This window comes from Pogona vitticeps, chromosome 6 (genome assembly GCF_051106095.1).
Source record: "Pogona vitticeps strain Pit_001003342236 chromosome 6, PviZW2.1, whole genome shotgun sequence".
NCBI lineage: Eukaryota > Metazoa > Chordata > Lepidosauria > Squamata > Agamidae > Pogona > Pogona vitticeps.
In genome coordinates, this window is record NC_135788.1 from 103,810,322 (window position 1) to 103,827,347 (window position 17,026).

The following is a 17,026-nucleotide window of genomic DNA, read 5'->3' on the forward strand; positions in this document are numbered from 1 at the left end:
CACTATTCCGTTGGGGAGGACAAAGAAACTCTGCGTGTCAAAGTCCCTTGCCCGCAGAGCACACCATTACCCTCCCACACTGGAATAAAGAGGTGAGACTCAAATGATGGGATGAAACAGGCCCCCATTTTATTACCCAAAACACTTCATCAATTCAAAACTTGAAAGGGGGCCTGCTGTAGTGCGCAATGATGCTGGTGGTGGAGATCTCACAGAACCCATTCTTCATAACAATGGGCAAGTGTCCTGCCCTGGCCAGCCATGATTTGACCACCCCTAGGTCTCTAGCCCTCCATCTATTGGTGGCCTTTAGCCCAGAGGTGTCATGAGTGCATCATCCCCCCCAAATTGTAATCTCATGATCCGTGGCTCTGTGGATTCAGACACACTATACATCGCCTGTACTCCACAAGGAACTCACCCATCAATCTTCACTCTGCGCTACCTACCACTGGAGGCAACTAGCTCAGCTATGTCCCCCGCCTGCCACCAAACTGCCCAATTCCAAATGCAGGGATCTTTGCATACCCCGCAAAAAGATCTCCAAACCCAAATCTGACAAATGCACCCAGTCATTTCAAAACAACTCAGGCCGCTGTAGATGTATCTCTGTGTGCCTGATCACCAAGCCCAATTCTCTGCACACCTCTCTGCACACTTTTCTATTTTCGCTCCTGCAAGCCCTATTAATGCAATGTGGGGAACAGTCGTCCCTCCACACCATCCTGGAGATCATCATGGACCAAACAATTCAAGTGTGTGGATGAGCAGTTTTCCATGCACACAAGTCCCTCATGATGTCCATTATTAAGGACTAGCCACTCTGCTTGCCCAGGTCATTACCACCCAGATGCGTCAGGAGGGGCACTCACAAAGCATCTAAAAGCTGTATTACTAAACTCGCCACACAGCATCCCTCTCCATCCTTTCCTTTCCATTCTAAACCTAAGTTGCGTCCCCAGGCCGATCTTTCTGCATAACGCGCTGCCCAAAACTCGAAACGATGTCCAATGATCAGAATTCATTTCTGCTTGCTAATGTCCCATGTACCTGCAAAACAAACATAAAAATTGCCAGCAACCAGAGTACATCTGCAGCAGTGTAAGGACATACAATTGGAATTTATTGGAGGACCAAAGACCCATCCTTTTAAAGTCCTCGGGGCTGTAGCTCAGCGCAGCTGCCATAGAGGCTGCTCCTATCTGGAATAAGTGTGTCCCAAAATGCCAGCTGTGCTAACTGATATGTTGTAGTGCCAGATGTGTCACTCTCCAAGACTGGTATTTAGTAAGGAGGCAGCCATCGTTATGGCAAAAGAAGTATCCCTGCTGTTTGCCCCTTAATGCTACTTAGCTCTACACTGGACACCAATTGTGGCATTCGCACCTCGTGCCCCTTGCCTGACCGTCCAGACACAGAGCACACAAAGGCAAACTACTACTCCTTTTCACCCACTGCCACCAGTTGATCACTAAATCAACATTACTTATGGAAGGATGAAGATGAAGGTCCAAACTTCACTGTCTTTTAAATAAAACTTGTTTATTGATTACAGATGTTATTATTAATCATAGGTAACTTCTATTATCATCAGTCTCAACCTTCTATTTATTATTACAGTTCTTATTCACTTTTCACTCTAATCACACCTCAGATCTCCCAAATACCACACTCTATCTCTCCACTCTACTTTCTCTGACTCACTGACTCTGACTCTCTCTGACTCTGACTCTTTATTACATATCTCTCGGCTCCACCTCTCAGCAACATTAGCCTGCAACATGAATATTCATGACTACTTAACATAATAAGGGTGAACGCTACAGTATGTGGTGTGAATATGCTGAATGTATGAAGCCCCTTTACAGTGGTGCCTCGCTAGACAGTTACCCCACATGACAGTTTTTTCGCTAGACATTGGCTTTTTCCGATCGCTATAGCGATTTGCAAAACAGTGATTCCTCTGGGGGAATTTCGCTGGACAATGTCTGGCCCCTGCTTCGCAAACCGATTTTCACTAGATGATGATTTTGACAGCTCCCTCCGCAGTCACAAATAGGTGTTTTCGGGACCTAAGCTTCACAAGACAGCGATTTAAACAGCTGATCGGCAGTTTGCAAAGATGGCCGATCTTCACTAAACAACGACGATTCTTCCCCATTGGAATGCATTAAACAGATTTCAATGTATTCCAATGGGGAAATGCTTTTTGCTAGACAATGATTTCACTAAACAGCGATTTCAGTGGAACGGATTATCATTGTCTAGCGAGGCACCACTGTATTTAGAATTTTAATCAACAGGTAATAAAATATATTCATTTTGCACTTATTAATATGTCCTGTGAGGTCCTCTGCTGTTTAATATTGTTCTTCTTGGGATACAAAAGATCCAGTAGTCACCCTTTGTGACACCAGGTCTAGACAACGGTTTAGCTGATGCATTATCATACCAACAGAACAAGTGGTTCAGGGAGTTAGATCCAGGAGCCAACGAGTTCCCAGAGACTCTTCCCCCAGAGGTTTGGCAAATTGGCGTGACGATGCGGAAAGGGCAATAGGTTTGGCCCTGGCACTGAGGACAAGGAAAGGGTAATTGACAGTAAGTATCGAATTTCAGGAGTTCAGGAACTTAGTAGGTTTGAAACTGACATGGCCTGCCCCGGTGGAGCACCTCCAGCAATTCATCCTTTATTTAAACAGGAAGGATCTGGTGCTGGGTTCTATACAGGGCAGGATGTTGGCACTTGCCTTTCATGCTAGGGTGCAAGAGTATCCAGATTACACATCAGACTTTCACATATGAAAGATGATCGAGGGTTGGACTAAAGAAAGGGGTAGAGTTAACGACACGAGGGCACCCATATCACCGGCATTATTAGGAAACATTTGTAAACAATGGGACGTCCTCTGCAGGGATGATTATGAGGCCATTTTGTTTAGGGCAGCATCTTTGCTAACCTTTTTCGGTGCATTAAGAACTAGTGAAGTAGTTGCTACTGGAAAGGGGGACACGACCAAAGTAGCTTTACAATGGCAGGATGTTAAGATAGTGGACAGGACAGTGCAGATTCATATTCACTGATCCAAGGCCGATCATCGAGGGAAGGGAGCTGACATTACCTTCGCATGCTGCCATGTGGAAGGGCTTTGTCCAGTAAAAGCAATAGATGCATACATGAATATGAGGGGGGCAGGGGAAGACTACTTCTTTGTGCATAGAGATAACTCGCCCTTAATGAAGTACAGTGGTGCCTCGCTAGACAGTTACCCCGCATCACAGTTTTTTCGCTAGACATTGACTTTTTGCGATCGCTATAGCAATTCGCAAAACAGTGATTCCTATGGGGGAATTTAGCTGGACAATGTTTGGTCCCTGCTTCGGAAACCGATTTTTGCTAGACGACGATTTGCTTTTCGCTAGACAATGATTTCGCTAGACAGCGATTTCAGTGGAACGGATTATCATTGTCTAGCAAGGCACCACTGTACCAGTTCTGGAAGCTGACAGACATGGCCTTACACAAGGTTGGTGTTAAGGGCTTAAAATTTGGTATGTACTCCTTTAGAATTGGTGCTGCATCTGCAGCAGCAGCCTTAGGTTATCATCCAGAGCATATTAAATGGATTGGAGGTGGGCTTCTTCAACATACCACAGGCATATCAGGCCATTTCCTAATGTCTAGGCAGGTACCTGGTTTAATTTTTAAAAAAAATCTTTCTAGGTTCACGTATGATGGGAAGACAGAGGCACATCATGATCATTGGCCACAGTTATGTTTTCTGGGCAGCATAGTATGCTGCCACATCGCCATGGGGAAGCAATCTGGGCCTTGGAACTAGAGCCCATATTGTATGGAAAGGGTTCTGTGGAATGATTTGGGGCCAGCTTTGCAGAGCGGCTGCATTTGGTCAGCATCCCCAAGATGTGTTGGTAATACACTTCGGCAGCAATGATCTGGCCAGGCATTGTGGAAAGACCTTGAACCTTGATGTAATACATGACCTCACATGGTTGAGGGCAACATACCCTGCTATGAGCATTGTTTGTTCAACGATCATCCCTCGGCTGGCATGGAGAGCTGCGAGGCATTTTTAGCGTGTTAACACTGCACAGAGGAGTGTTAACAGGGAAGTATCCAGAGCTGTCTGCAGTGGCCTTGGATCTGTGATTGGTCACCAGGAGATCTGTGTGGATATGCCTGAGCTTTTTCAGTCAGATGAAGTACATCTATCTGATGGAGGTTTGAATGTCTTCCTTCAAGACATCAAGGGGGGCTGCTTGTGGAGCTTGATGGCGGGCATGGGACTTAGCATGGCTAGTCCTTATGCTGTGGTGGGTAGTGTGGATAGAACAGTTTTCAGTGAGTCCCATCGCAATCTGAGGTAATGTATAGCTCATCTGACCTCCCAGCACTGCGGATCTTGCAATTAAAATGCTTGGGGTAAAAGATGCGCTGGGGCCACACCTGGACCAACAGTCAACAAGAAGAAGGTGGCTTGAGGTCCAGGGGTGGTCAAATTTGGGCCAAACGGGTTCTCGCTGTCTTCACGACCGTGAAAACATGGGGCCAGGGACTCGTCCATTTGTTTGTTAAGGGGTCCATTGAGACCTCTGTACTTAAACCTAATTCTGCATTACGGCAGGGGCCCCCTTTGCCAAGGATGGCAACAATGATTATTCAATAAAGTGTGGCCTGTGCTTATAACACAATTCCTGTTTCATGTCTTTATTCTGGAGTACGGGGGCCATGGCACTGGTGTGACCAGAGCATTGGGTGTGAAGTGAAAATTGAAATTATTCTTGATAATATATTTGGGGGGAAAATCAATTTCAATTGTTCTGAATAATACCCATGATATTAAATTGTTTGTAATTAGTCCCAGGTACACCTTAAATCTCAAGGTGCTTTTTTTTTGTATTAAATACTCTGTGTTGAGAGGTCAGAAGGAGCAGAACATTATAAATCTAGAGAGAGGGGGCAGTATTTAAAATTATTTTCTGGGTCCCCTCCGCATATCTTTGTCCAACCATTACATAAGAATTCTTAGAGCTTTCTTTTCAAAGTTTGATGAATTCATCGAAGATGGAATCTTAGGGGAGCATGTGGTTCTTCTGAGGATATAAATGTTCTTTATTCAACAACCTGCTTTTCAATGTCACACAGCTGTGTGAGAAGAAACAGCTTTAGCTCAGGTGAGAAAGCACCCTAAGTCTGTCAGTCTCTATGCTTCTGCTGAGAACTGTGAGAATGCATTTGCAAACATAGAACAAACTGAATGGGTGATGGCTTGGTCAATGGTTGCATAGTTGAGTAATTGGACAAATGGGCAAGTTCAAAGTGGCACGCTGAGCCAAAATCTGAAGCAGAGATGGCTGATTAGCTGCTCTATTTTGTCATTTCTTTCTGAAGAAAAACTCAAAGATATATTTAAGATTGATTCTGTTTTTCACCAAGAGCACTATGCTCACTGGATGATTTCTTTTAAATGTGCCTATAACTCACTGTGATGGAGTCAAATATGTACTGAAAGACAGAGAGATTGATCATAGGAGAATTTAAAAGCATAGTCATCTTTAGATAGTGATTTTCATAGAAATCATTTTTCTCATTTCAGGAGCAGAAGAGTTTATACCCAAGCCTGTCCAGAAAAGTATATAGATAACTAATTGGATCACTTTTGGTGTGGTTTGCTTTGAACCAAATTGGAGCATTCACTTGGATTTATATTTTGATTGATCCATCTGGCCTCATTAAGAGTTGTCCTGCTCCTTTCTGGCACAACTCTAGGGCTTCTCCTCCTCCTCCTCCTCCTCCTCCTCCTTTTGTTATGATTCGTACTTTTCCCATTTTGTAGCATGTGTCAATGATTATTTCACAATAAAATTGAGCTTTGATGTGCAAACCCTTTGACATAGGAGATGGGTTATGGCATCAAAAGGGAGGATGGAGAAACCCTCTCCTCTATTTTTACATTTTAAAATACATTTGCCTAACCAATGCAGCAGAATTCTAATGCCATACGAGGTTGATGCAGTGCCATTTCGATATAACACTAACTTTATTTAACTAAAGAAGAGGACAGTCCATTAACTTGCTGAATGATGGTCACGAGAAAAGGCAGGGAAGGGGGCTATATCAAATCCATGAGCTCTGTCCCCACAGTGAACACCTGCAGAGCAGAGGCTGAGGAGAAAGAAGGGAGAAATGGAGATTACCTGCCCTCTGTCTCCCCAACCTAGACTTTAATGGTTTCCCCTTCCACCAATGCTGCCTCCTTACTCCTGAGGAAACCAGATACACATACTCATGAATAAACCAGATAAATCTTGCTCATGAGTAAATTAGCAATCCTAAAGCCTATATGCTCCCTTCTCATGTGGTATAGCATGTCAACACCATCCTAATAGAATTTTTTAAAAGAAAGAAAGAAATTGATTCCTTATCATTATGGTTTATTTATTTTCTTTATAAATGTGTCCCTTTTCATGTCATAGCTTTGAGAAAACAGAAGTTCAAAGAAAGAATTAAGAAAAGAGACATTAAGAAAAAGAATAATTCAACACAATAAACCATTTTTTTTAAAAAAAAAAAACAGTTACAGTTTAAAACATTAGAAGATATTACAGTATATTTGCCCTTTCCAAAGCACTGGAGAAAGACTTGCTATCATGTGTCCTACGGATTTCAGTAAGTCTCTTCTAAGTATGGCAGTGTCTGTGCCTGACCTGGGGTGTTAATTCCATCATTTGTTTCACCAGGTAAAAGAAGACAAATGGGAGTGAACAACGGTAGAAGTCAAAATGAGACAAGAGTTGTCGAATTCATCCTTCTTGGCTTCCCTTGGTCTTGGCATTTACAGTTGTTCATCTTTATGCTGTTCCTTGGTATGTACATCCTGATAGTTTTAGGAAATATAGCCATCCTCTTTCTTGTAGCAACTAATCACCATCTTCATACTCCCATGTATTTCTTCCTTTGCAATCTGTCTTTCCTGGAGATATGGTACACAACGGCTTGTATCCCTAAGACCCTTGCAGTCATTCTGGGGAAGAGCAGAAGCATCTCTTTCACTGGCTGCATTTTGCAGATGTACTTTGTTTTTGCCTTTGGATGCACAGAATATTTCCTATTATCAGTCATGGCTTATGACCGCTATTTAGCCATATGCGATCCCCTGCATTATAGCACCATCATGGACGTCAGGCTCTCTGCCAAGTTGGCATCGGGCTCTTGGCTGTCTGGATTTCTCATCATTTTCATACCAGCCTTTCTGATCACGAGACTCTCTTTCTGTGGGCCCAGAGTGATTAATCACTTCTACTGCAACATTGATTCCTGGATTGTTCTTTCCTGCCTTGACACCCACAATGTTGAGATGGCAGCTTTCATCATCTCTGTCATAGTCATTTTGGGTTCTTGTGTGATTATTCTCCTTTCCTACATTTACATCATCGCCACTATCCTCCACATCCCATCTGTCAAAGGACAGCAAAAGGCCTTTTCCACCTGCTCCTCCCACCTGGCTGTGGTGATTCTTTGGTATGGCGCTACCATCTTCCTCTTTGTCAAGCCTTCTAAGCAAACATCTTTAGAAATGACCAAAATAGTGAACATTTTGAATACTATTGTGACCCCACTGCTCAATCCATTCATTTATTCACTCAGAAACAAAGAGGTGAAGAAGGCATTGAAAAATTCACTGCATGTGGGCTGAAGAAATACATTAGATTTTATTGATCCTGAGGAATCAACTTTTTCAAGACAACAATATCTACTCTGGATTATTAAGCACAAATTATGTACAAAAATTATGTGCACAAATGATACATTCTGTAACCATCAAAATTTTAAAAAGCAACCATTTTGTGCCTTGGGCTTTAATCAGATACAAAATGTCTCAGTGGAAAAGGCTTTTTCATTATACTTAGATTAGCTGGAATGTATAAAGTATCAGTATTTCTTAATATTCTTAGTTTCATTGCCTTGATTAACATAAGTTTAAAAAAAACCTGTCTCCACATATGATAGTGTGCTGAACTAGATTGGGCCAACATCTGCTTCTCTACAAAAAGGAATTAGCAAACTGTTGAAGTATAGAGGCCTCCCAGCATTGGGTCCCATTACCCATTCTTTTCCCCTCTTGCAACCTTTTTTCAAGAAAGAACTAAAAAGCCCTCTTGCAACCTTTAGCAGCCAGAAATGTTTGGTTCCCCAAAAAATGGAGGTGTGAGGTACTGCTAAGGTTCCACAGCCCCTAAAGGGCATAGGATGACTGCTACTGCTCTACATAGTCAAAGAATGGGAAGAGTACCGAGAAGCTGTGAATGTCAGAAATCATAGTCCAGCTCGCCGCTAAGTCCTAGGACTTTGAGCGACGTGAGCTGTTTTCGCCGCCCACCCTGGAAGGACAGAGGCATCGTGGGAGCACGCAGCATGATTGGGGTGGGGAGACTAACCTATTTAAGGAGCTGCTCCACCCCACATTGTCCTCTTCGTTTTAGGCACCCACCCGGCCTCCTTAATTCTAGTGTGAGTTTTTTGGTCGCTTATTTTGGGGCTGGATAGGAATTTTTGACCTTCATCCTGATTGGCCATGGATGGGGGGGATTTTTCACCTATCCCACAATGGAATAGGGTTTGTTGGCTTTTGGTGAAATTATTTAGGTCACACTGGCAGGTAGTGCAGAAATAACAGGAATTTCAGTGTGTCCCAATTTGTAAAATCAGGTAAGCCAAGAGTGCATCTGACCTTCCGGCATTGCGGATCGTGCGATTACAGTGCCTGTGGGGGGGGGGAGGATGCGCTCGGCCACTCCGGGACCAACAGTCATCAGTTAAAGATGTCTTGAGGTCTGAGGGTGTTTACTAGCGGCTAGCCAGGATCCTGTGGTCTCGGGACCGCCGGAACTTGGGGGCCGGGGACTCACCCTTTTATTGAGCAGGGGGTATGGGAATACCCCGCATTTATTTTATTTATTTATTTATTTATTTATTTATTTATTTATTTATTTATTTATTTATTTATTTCTTTAACCAGTTTTCTGCACTACAACAAGCCCTCCTTTATTTCTTTACTGGCCAAAAGGCAATTTTCTGATTTCGTCATTTAAATAAAGTGTGACCCGCATTTAATCCAATTTATTGCCTCTTGTCTTTATTCCGGGGTGGGGTGGCAAAAAGCTACAGACTTTGGCCATTTCCTGAAATTCAACCCATGATGTCCCAACTCTCCCTTAATGAGCACATTTCCCTAAGTTCTTGTGAGCCTCTCTGTCACTGTTCATGGTTATTTATTTTATCTAATTCAAATATTTTTACCCCACCTTTCTCCTGAAGAAGGATACAAGGTCACTAAGCAAGAATATTTAAATCACTAAACAACAATATTTAAAACTAAAACAGTAAGCAAACAAATCCTACAAAGATCAAACAAATGCCTCACTTAGAAAGGGTAAACAAAACTAAACCCCAAAACACATTTAAAGCAGTAAGGCACAACAGTCCATTGAAAAATCCCTCTCAGGCAGCCTGTGACTAAGGGAAAGCTTGTCTGAGAAGAAAGGCTTTGGCCTAGTTGCAGAAAGACAGCAAAGATGGGTCAGGCCTGGCCTCCTTTGGGAGGGAATGCCAAAGTCTGGGAGAAGCAACAGAGAAGGCTGTCCATGTTGTCACTAAATGCAGTTGTGGGTGGTGGGACAGAGAAAAGGCACAAGCCATTGTAAAAGAGGGATATGAAATTTACATGCACTTCCAAACATACATCATCACCTCATACTGCTTGAAGAGGGCAACTCTATTTTCTGTGGACCTACAGTAAGTCAAATCTTTGCCTGGTTTCATCTGAGTTTAATTCCAGCATCTGCTGACAGCTTTCCCTGTCAGTTTTCTCTCTCATCATGAAAAACCAGGAGGGAAACCAAGACCTTTGATTTGGCTACTCTTATACGGCTTTCAAGGTATGTGAAATATTTGTGGAAGAGTTTTTAACCATTGCCACTCTCTCCTTCAGCTTCTATGGCCAAGTAAGAATTTGAACCACAGTCTCCTGAGTTCGAGCTCATCACTCTGTCCATTCCACCTCACCAGCTCTCACCACCTCTTAGTACGCAATTCTATAAATAAGAAGTCCCATTGCATTTTAAAAAGTACTTCCTGATGAAGGATTGAAAGTGAAGTGTTAAAGATCTCAGTCCTTCTTTGGTCACTACATGGGAATGGATTTGTTTCGTCCTTTCTGTGGTATTTTTCTGCAAAGGTGGGTACTACTGTTGCTTAGTGGCCCTTCAAGCCCAGACTGCTTGCAGTAGCCATAGTGGCCCAAACCTACTGAAAAAAACAAACAAACAAACATGGAAGAGGATATGTGCAGTGGTTTTTCCTCTTTCTGTGGGCTCCTCTTCATGCAGTCAGCAGCACGTCTGGTCATGTGCTTGATGTTGCAACTGGTAAGGGATTGGATGTGTGAAAGAGAGAAAATGTAATGTAACAATTTACATGCTTTTCACTAAACTAAAAGAAATCAAAGTGTTTTGTTTTGTTTTCTTTAACTGTGAACTCTGCTGCAGACAAACATATAGACCTTGTTTTCCCCCCAGTTTCTGATCTGTTTCTTCTTTTGTCAGCTCCAGTCTTAGCTCCTTGAGAAGACAGACCACAAGACAAAAAGGAATGTAATGCAACAATTTACATGTAAACTGTAATGTAGGACAGAGTTTGTAAGGCATATATGAATCATGGCGTCTAATGATGGTTTGTGGCTTGCTAAGATATCATGCTTTGTCTGCAGGCATGAGGTGAGGCACAAAAAGAAATCAAAATGCAGCCAACTGCAACCTGACTTACAATACCCCATAAACTATTCAAAGATCTACCTTTGAATAGGCATTGTCCCAACTGCACTTAAAGTCAGAGTCAGGTGGCCTATAGAGACCACACATGCCCATCTCTGGACTTTGGAAGTTTCCCTCTGTTCCTCGCCTCTTTCTTCAAAAGGCTTCTTACACAAATGAATTTTACACAGATTAACTGACTCTCACTTCCAATATTGTCTAATGGTCAAAAATGTCCTTCATCTCTTCCTCCCTTGCAAAATTTCTGGCCCCTCCCACTAGACCACACAAGTGGATTTTTTGAGCCTCCCCTACCTTAAGGGCTTGTTAGGTATGCAAAAGTAACATAGTACAGGTAGGCACATTCCTCCCAATGTCAACCAAGGCTAGATTTGTGGTTTCAAAAGGGGTGGGTGGGTGGAATCCTTATGAACTCAGTCCTTACTGGAGCTTTGCCTCTGTAGTTCCTCCCCTTGCCCCCTCCCATTTTAAAGGTAATTAATTGATTTAGAGCTTTAAAACTAGGAATTTCTGGTATAGAAATTAATACTGAATAGGTAGCACTATAAGCCTTTAAGAGTAATTAAAATTACAGAAAGCAAGGGAAAAGACACAGATCTGATTGAATTCAATCTTGCATTGTTTGGTCTCCAAGAAAAATAATTGAGAGGAACAGGGTTGAAACAGATACATTCGCTTCCATGCAGACAAGCCCCAAATTACTGTTCTGGGCCACCACTGATTGTGCTATTCAAATAATATTTTTTTTAAAAAAAAAGTAAAACTATGTTTTGGAAAGAGAAAAGCAATGGTTTACTAAGAGAGTCACAGCAATATTTATTATTTGTGTGGGTATGACTTTTAAATCGTATTTTAATTGTATTTTAATCATTTTATATTTTCTTGTATTGAATTTTAATTGTTGTAAGCCGCCCAGAGACCTTTGGGTAGAGTGGGTGGCATATAAATTAAATAAATAAATAAATAAATAATAAATAAATAAATGTTTGTAAAGAGTTAATGCCCAAAATAAATATTAGCAAACAACAGCTAGTTTCATGATACATTGTCTTGGAGAATATTTGGACAAATATTTATCAGAGGATAGGCAAACATTCATTGTGAAAACTGTGAAACCTTCATTAATAACAATTGTTATAATATTTGAACCATCCAGAATTCATTCCATGAAATGATATCACAACATATTCATGGAGGCTTTCATGGCCGGGATCTAATGGTTGTTGTGGGTTTTTCGGGCTCTTTGGCCGTGTTCTGAAGGTTGTTCTTCCTAACGTTTCACCAGTCTCTGTGACCCTAGTGATCCCCTGTCTGCAATAGCTGAACATGCCCTGAAACAAACTGAACATGAAATTCTATTCCAAAATACTGAAACACTGGACAACACCAGCAATCATTACGTCAGACTGCACAGGGAAGCCATTGAAATCCACAAGCACCAGCAAAACTTCAACAAAAAAGAGAAAAGTGTGAAGCTCAACAAAATTTGGCTCCCAGCTCTCAAAAATACAGTGTGCAAAAGGTCAATGAACTCTACCCAGCCACAAGGACAGGGGATCACTACACACAAAAGACCAGCTAATGACACCCATCAACCACAGGAACAGATAATCTCTTCTCCTTAGCACAATAATACAACCACAACAAGACACACTAATCACCCATCTACAGAAAAAGACAAAAGCCTATCTCACAGCCATAAATACTGCACCCCCAAGCCAACTACACCAGAGCACAGGTTGCTGTCTCTCTGAAGATGCCGGCCACAGAGACTGGCGAAACGTTAGGAAGAACAACCTTCAGAACACGGCCAAAGAGCCCGAAAAACCCACAACAACCAATGATATCACAACATTTCATTTTATTAGGAAACAATGGAAATTACAAATTAGACCACTCTTCCAGTTCAGGACTTGAAGGAAATCATCATCATCATCATCATCATCATCATCATCACTACCACCATCTTCTTAGAGCTGTAGAGCTGGAAGGGCCCCTATGTATCATCAAGTCCAGCTCCTGTCAAGGAGGCACTGTAGGGAATCAAACTCTCAGCCAGAGGCTTAAACCACCGAGCTATCTAACAGTTCTTGTTACATCTTTATTTTCCTCTAAGTGTACAAGTGAGTTCCAAAACAAGATTGTTTGTACACTCATCCCACTTTATCTCTAGCAAATGGGACTAGCAGGAGTTGTACAGGTTATGCTATTTTTAAATGCCTGCATTCAATATGATAACAGTTTCTTTCCACTTCCTTGCACCTTTATAAACTATCAGTATGCCAACAATCACAATCTATCAAAACAGAATTAATTGACACTTGAGACTACATAATCTTTGATTTTACTGTCACTGGTAGAGAATGCCTGGCTGGGGATTCTGGGAATTGACTCCAAAAAGGTACAATCTCAGAGTTCGGTTCACCAAATTTCTCAATACCTCTTTCACTTCTTTGTTTCTTAGTGTGTAGATGAAAGGATTCCGCAAGGGCACCACAATTAAGTTGAAAATGCTAACTACTTTGGTTCTTTCTAACAATGTCTGTTTTGAAGGCTTGACAAGCAGGAAGATGGTGGAGCCATACCGAATAACCACCGCAGCCAGGTGGGAGGAGCAAGTAGAAAAAGCCTTTTGTCTGCCTTTGGCAGAGGGGGTCCATAGGATGGTGGAAATGATGTATAGGTAGGAAAGGAGAGTGATTACACATAATCCCACAATGACAATAATTGCTATAAAACACACAAAATAGAGAAAAAGCTGCAAACCATTTCACAAAAGTGACTCCAGTTAGGTTAAGAGGCAAGAAAATGGCTAATTGTTTGGTATTGGTTTGAGAATTAAAATGACTATTTGTAGCGCCCACATCATGAACACACACAAACATGGACTTTGTAAAATACACACACATGTATGCACACATGTGCAAGTTTATTTAAAAGACAAAGATTACATCCTCTAGCAGGACAGCCATTTCTTTCCATCGCAATGAACTGCGAGCATTCTCAAGAATCTAATGTTTCTCAATGTTCATTATAAAGCTGGATATGATGATTCAATGTAGTTGTATTTGTATTTTTTTGGCAGTGCCAAAAACAGTGATTCTTTGTTAATGCTGAACAATCTTTAACAGCGCTGGTAGTGCTTGAGGAAGCTGATCAGCACTTCGGCATGAAAAGAGGGGGCTGTTCTACCTTTGATTTCTACATGACTTCACATGTGGACACATACATACTGGCCATCCCACAATGGTTGATGGCACTCTTTTTTAAAATTGTTTTAACTAGAACATGACCACAAACAGCAGGTCTACATAGTTAGTAGAGATTTTCATGCCATTCCCTACCACCACCATTGAAATCATTTAACATATATTTTTCTACCAAATTACTGCAAAAACTGTCTCAAGGCCCCCTTTACTTCTTTATTTCTTAGTGTGTAGACAAAAGGATTCAGTAATGGGACCACAATGAGACAGAGAATGCTCACCATTTTGTTAACTTCTAGGGCTACATGTTTAGAAGGCTTGACAAACAGGAAAATGGAGGAGCCATACCACATAATCAAAAGGGCAAGATGAGAAGAACATGTGGAGAAGGCTTTTTGTTGGCCTTTGGTGGAGGGGATGTGCAGGATGGTGGAGATAATACAGATGTAGGAACAAAGAGTTACTGTGCATGAACTCACAACAACAATGAGGGCTATAACAAAAGCAGCCATCTCAATAATATGGGTATCACTGCAGGAGAGAACTATCCAGGAATCAATGTTGCAGTAAAAGTTATTAATTACATTGGACCCACAAAAGGACAATGTTGTGATGAAATAAGTAGGAACAGAAATAACAAGGAACCCAACCAGCCAACAACTCAAGGCTAATTTGCTAGAAAGACTGAAGTTCATAATGGTTCTATAGTGCAGAGGGCAACATATGGCTAAATAGCGATCATAAGCCATGACAGACAGTAATAATTGTTCTGTGCACCCAAAGGAAAAAATAAAGTAGAACTGCACAATACAGCCAGCAAAGGAAATACTTCTGCTGCTCCCAAGAAAAATAGCAAGAATTTTAGGGATTGAGGTTGTTGTATACCAAATCTCCAGGAAAGAAAGATTGCCAAGAAAGAAATACATGGGAGTATGGAATTTAGTGTTTGTTGTTACTAGAATTATAATGGCCACATTTCCCCAAACTGTCAGGATGTACATCATAAGAAATGACATGAAGATGGACATTTGTAAAGTCTGAGAGCCAGGGAAACCAAGAAGGATAAATTCCATCACTTCAGTTTTATTTTGTTCTTCTTTGTGCTCTGCCATCTCTTCTCTGCTGAACTAAATGGCTGAATTTCCTTAATAGTTGGTCAGTTCCCCCCTTTTATTGTCTTCGGTTAAACTCATGTTGCATGCCACACCATTCTGTGACTTACCAGTGTTGCTAAATTTCCACCTGGAAGTAAGTAAAATATATATTACAGTTAAAGACCAGCAGAAAAAAAAGTATGACTACAGTTTAGTTTTTGTTGCCCTCTTGGCAGCATCCTTTTCAGGAGGAAAACATGACAGTACATGGCAGGTCTTTGTGATGTCACAGAATATAATTATGATGTTACAAAGGCAGGGCATGCAAAGTTGAGAAATGGAGAGAACTTTTCTGGACCAGGGGAATATTGATAAATTGGACATAATCTGGGTAAATTGCAACTCAAAAGCATTGAGATGGGACAAAAGCATTTCTTAGCCCAGACAGATGGACATCACAATGTCTCCAGCAACTGCAACTATGGCTGACATTCCTCAAGGGTTCTCCTCCTACAATATCATCTGTATAACAACAGGGACAGATGGAAGGTTTTTCATCAGCCCATTAAGCCTTTTTTCTAGGCTGCAGTTCTGACATACCATTTTGTTGTTAAAAAATGCCAGGCACAGTCAATCAAAATTATAAAAACATTAACTGGTATTATATAATAGGTACAAGTTTTAACCAAAAACCTAAGTATCTGTTAAATATTAACATAGTATATATGCTGTTCTTAATACCGCTGTTTTTTAAAGCTCTGAGATGTTATCTGGAAGTTGAGTCATGGCAACTGGACTTCTTTCTTATTAGGTTGAAATGTTTTGCTACTTCAAGTACCTTCTTCAGTCCAAGGAGAGTTGGTGGGAGACCCCTGATATATTCTCCATGTTGCTTTCACTTCTCCCTGGTCTGAATAGATTCATAAGAAGAACAAAGGACTGGGGGTGAGGGAATCATCTTACTTGTGAAGTCTTTCTCCACCCATTGTCATGGGTCATTAACTATCATTAACAGTGGACTTTCTGGTGGGTGGAGGCCATACGTGTTCATATAGAAAATCCCTCACTCAACAGGAGTGGAGACCTTAGATACAATCTGTTTCCTATTTATCATGCTGCCCTTTCATCCAACTCCAGAAAGATCAGGACCACACCCACTAGAAAGACCATCCAACAAGCCTATTCTCCAAAGGTCCCCTTCTGGAGAAATAGTAATTCGCTGCAACTTGACCTAAAACCCTTCCTTCCTCTTCAGAGTGTCACACCATTAAAAATCATGGACCCTTAAATTTTCCAGCCCTACATACAATGCTTGACTAATGCTTCCTGAACCAGTCCTTGAGGGCAGAAGAATAAAGAAGACTGTACAAACCAAAAAAAACTGATTCCTCCTAGATACATGTTGGCATTTTCACTGTCAGTCTGATGCAGCCAGCAAATGTTCCCATTAAATATATAATTGTTTGATTATATTCTTTTCTAGTTTCATGAAAGACTTTCAGGCTTACTTAAGGTTCAAGACATTCAAGAGAGAAATTCATGTCAGTAAATGTTCCAGCAGAAATAAGCCTTAACGAGGTTTATTGCCTACCTGCCTCTTCTACCATTAATGGGACAGGTTCCACTCTGAATTTAAAAGCATTTACGCCTAGATGATGTTTCTTGTTTTACTGAATTCAGTAACATTGGGACCTAGAATAATTTAATATTTATACTGTAAGTAGCTCATAAGTACAATTTAATTTTCATATGCTAAGCAAAGAAAAGAAGATTTGGAAAATGATCCAGGTTAAGAGCTCAGGTTAAGATTAAAAAAAAAAAACACCAAGTAATAAAATTTCTCAAAGTATATTGTATCAAGTTTTACTGTAC

General features: G+C 41.2%; 2 protein-coding genes across 2 annotated transcripts; one reads left to right on the top strand and one right to left on the bottom strand.

Annotated features, from left to right (window-relative positions):
• Positions 1-3,245: 3,245 nt before the first annotated feature.
• On the top strand, positions 3,246-8,129 carry LOC110071208 (olfactory receptor 6F1-like). Its single transcript, XM_078378061.1, has one exon. The coding sequence runs from the start codon at positions 6,777-6,779 to the stop codon at positions 7,716-7,718; it is 942 nt and encodes a 313-aa protein (XP_078234187.1). The 5' UTR covers positions 3,246-6,776; the 3' UTR covers positions 7,719-8,129.
• A 4,593-nt stretch (positions 8,130-12,722) lies between these two features.
• Positions 12,723-16,529, bottom strand: LOC110071209 (olfactory receptor 6F1-like). The gene has a single exon (XM_078378062.1). It carries the CDS (start codon positions 15,170-15,172, stop codon positions 14,240-14,242), a length of 933 nt encoding a protein of 310 aa, XP_078234188.1. The 5' UTR covers positions 15,173-16,529; the 3' UTR covers positions 12,723-14,239.
• Positions 16,530-17,026: the final 497 nt, after the last annotated feature.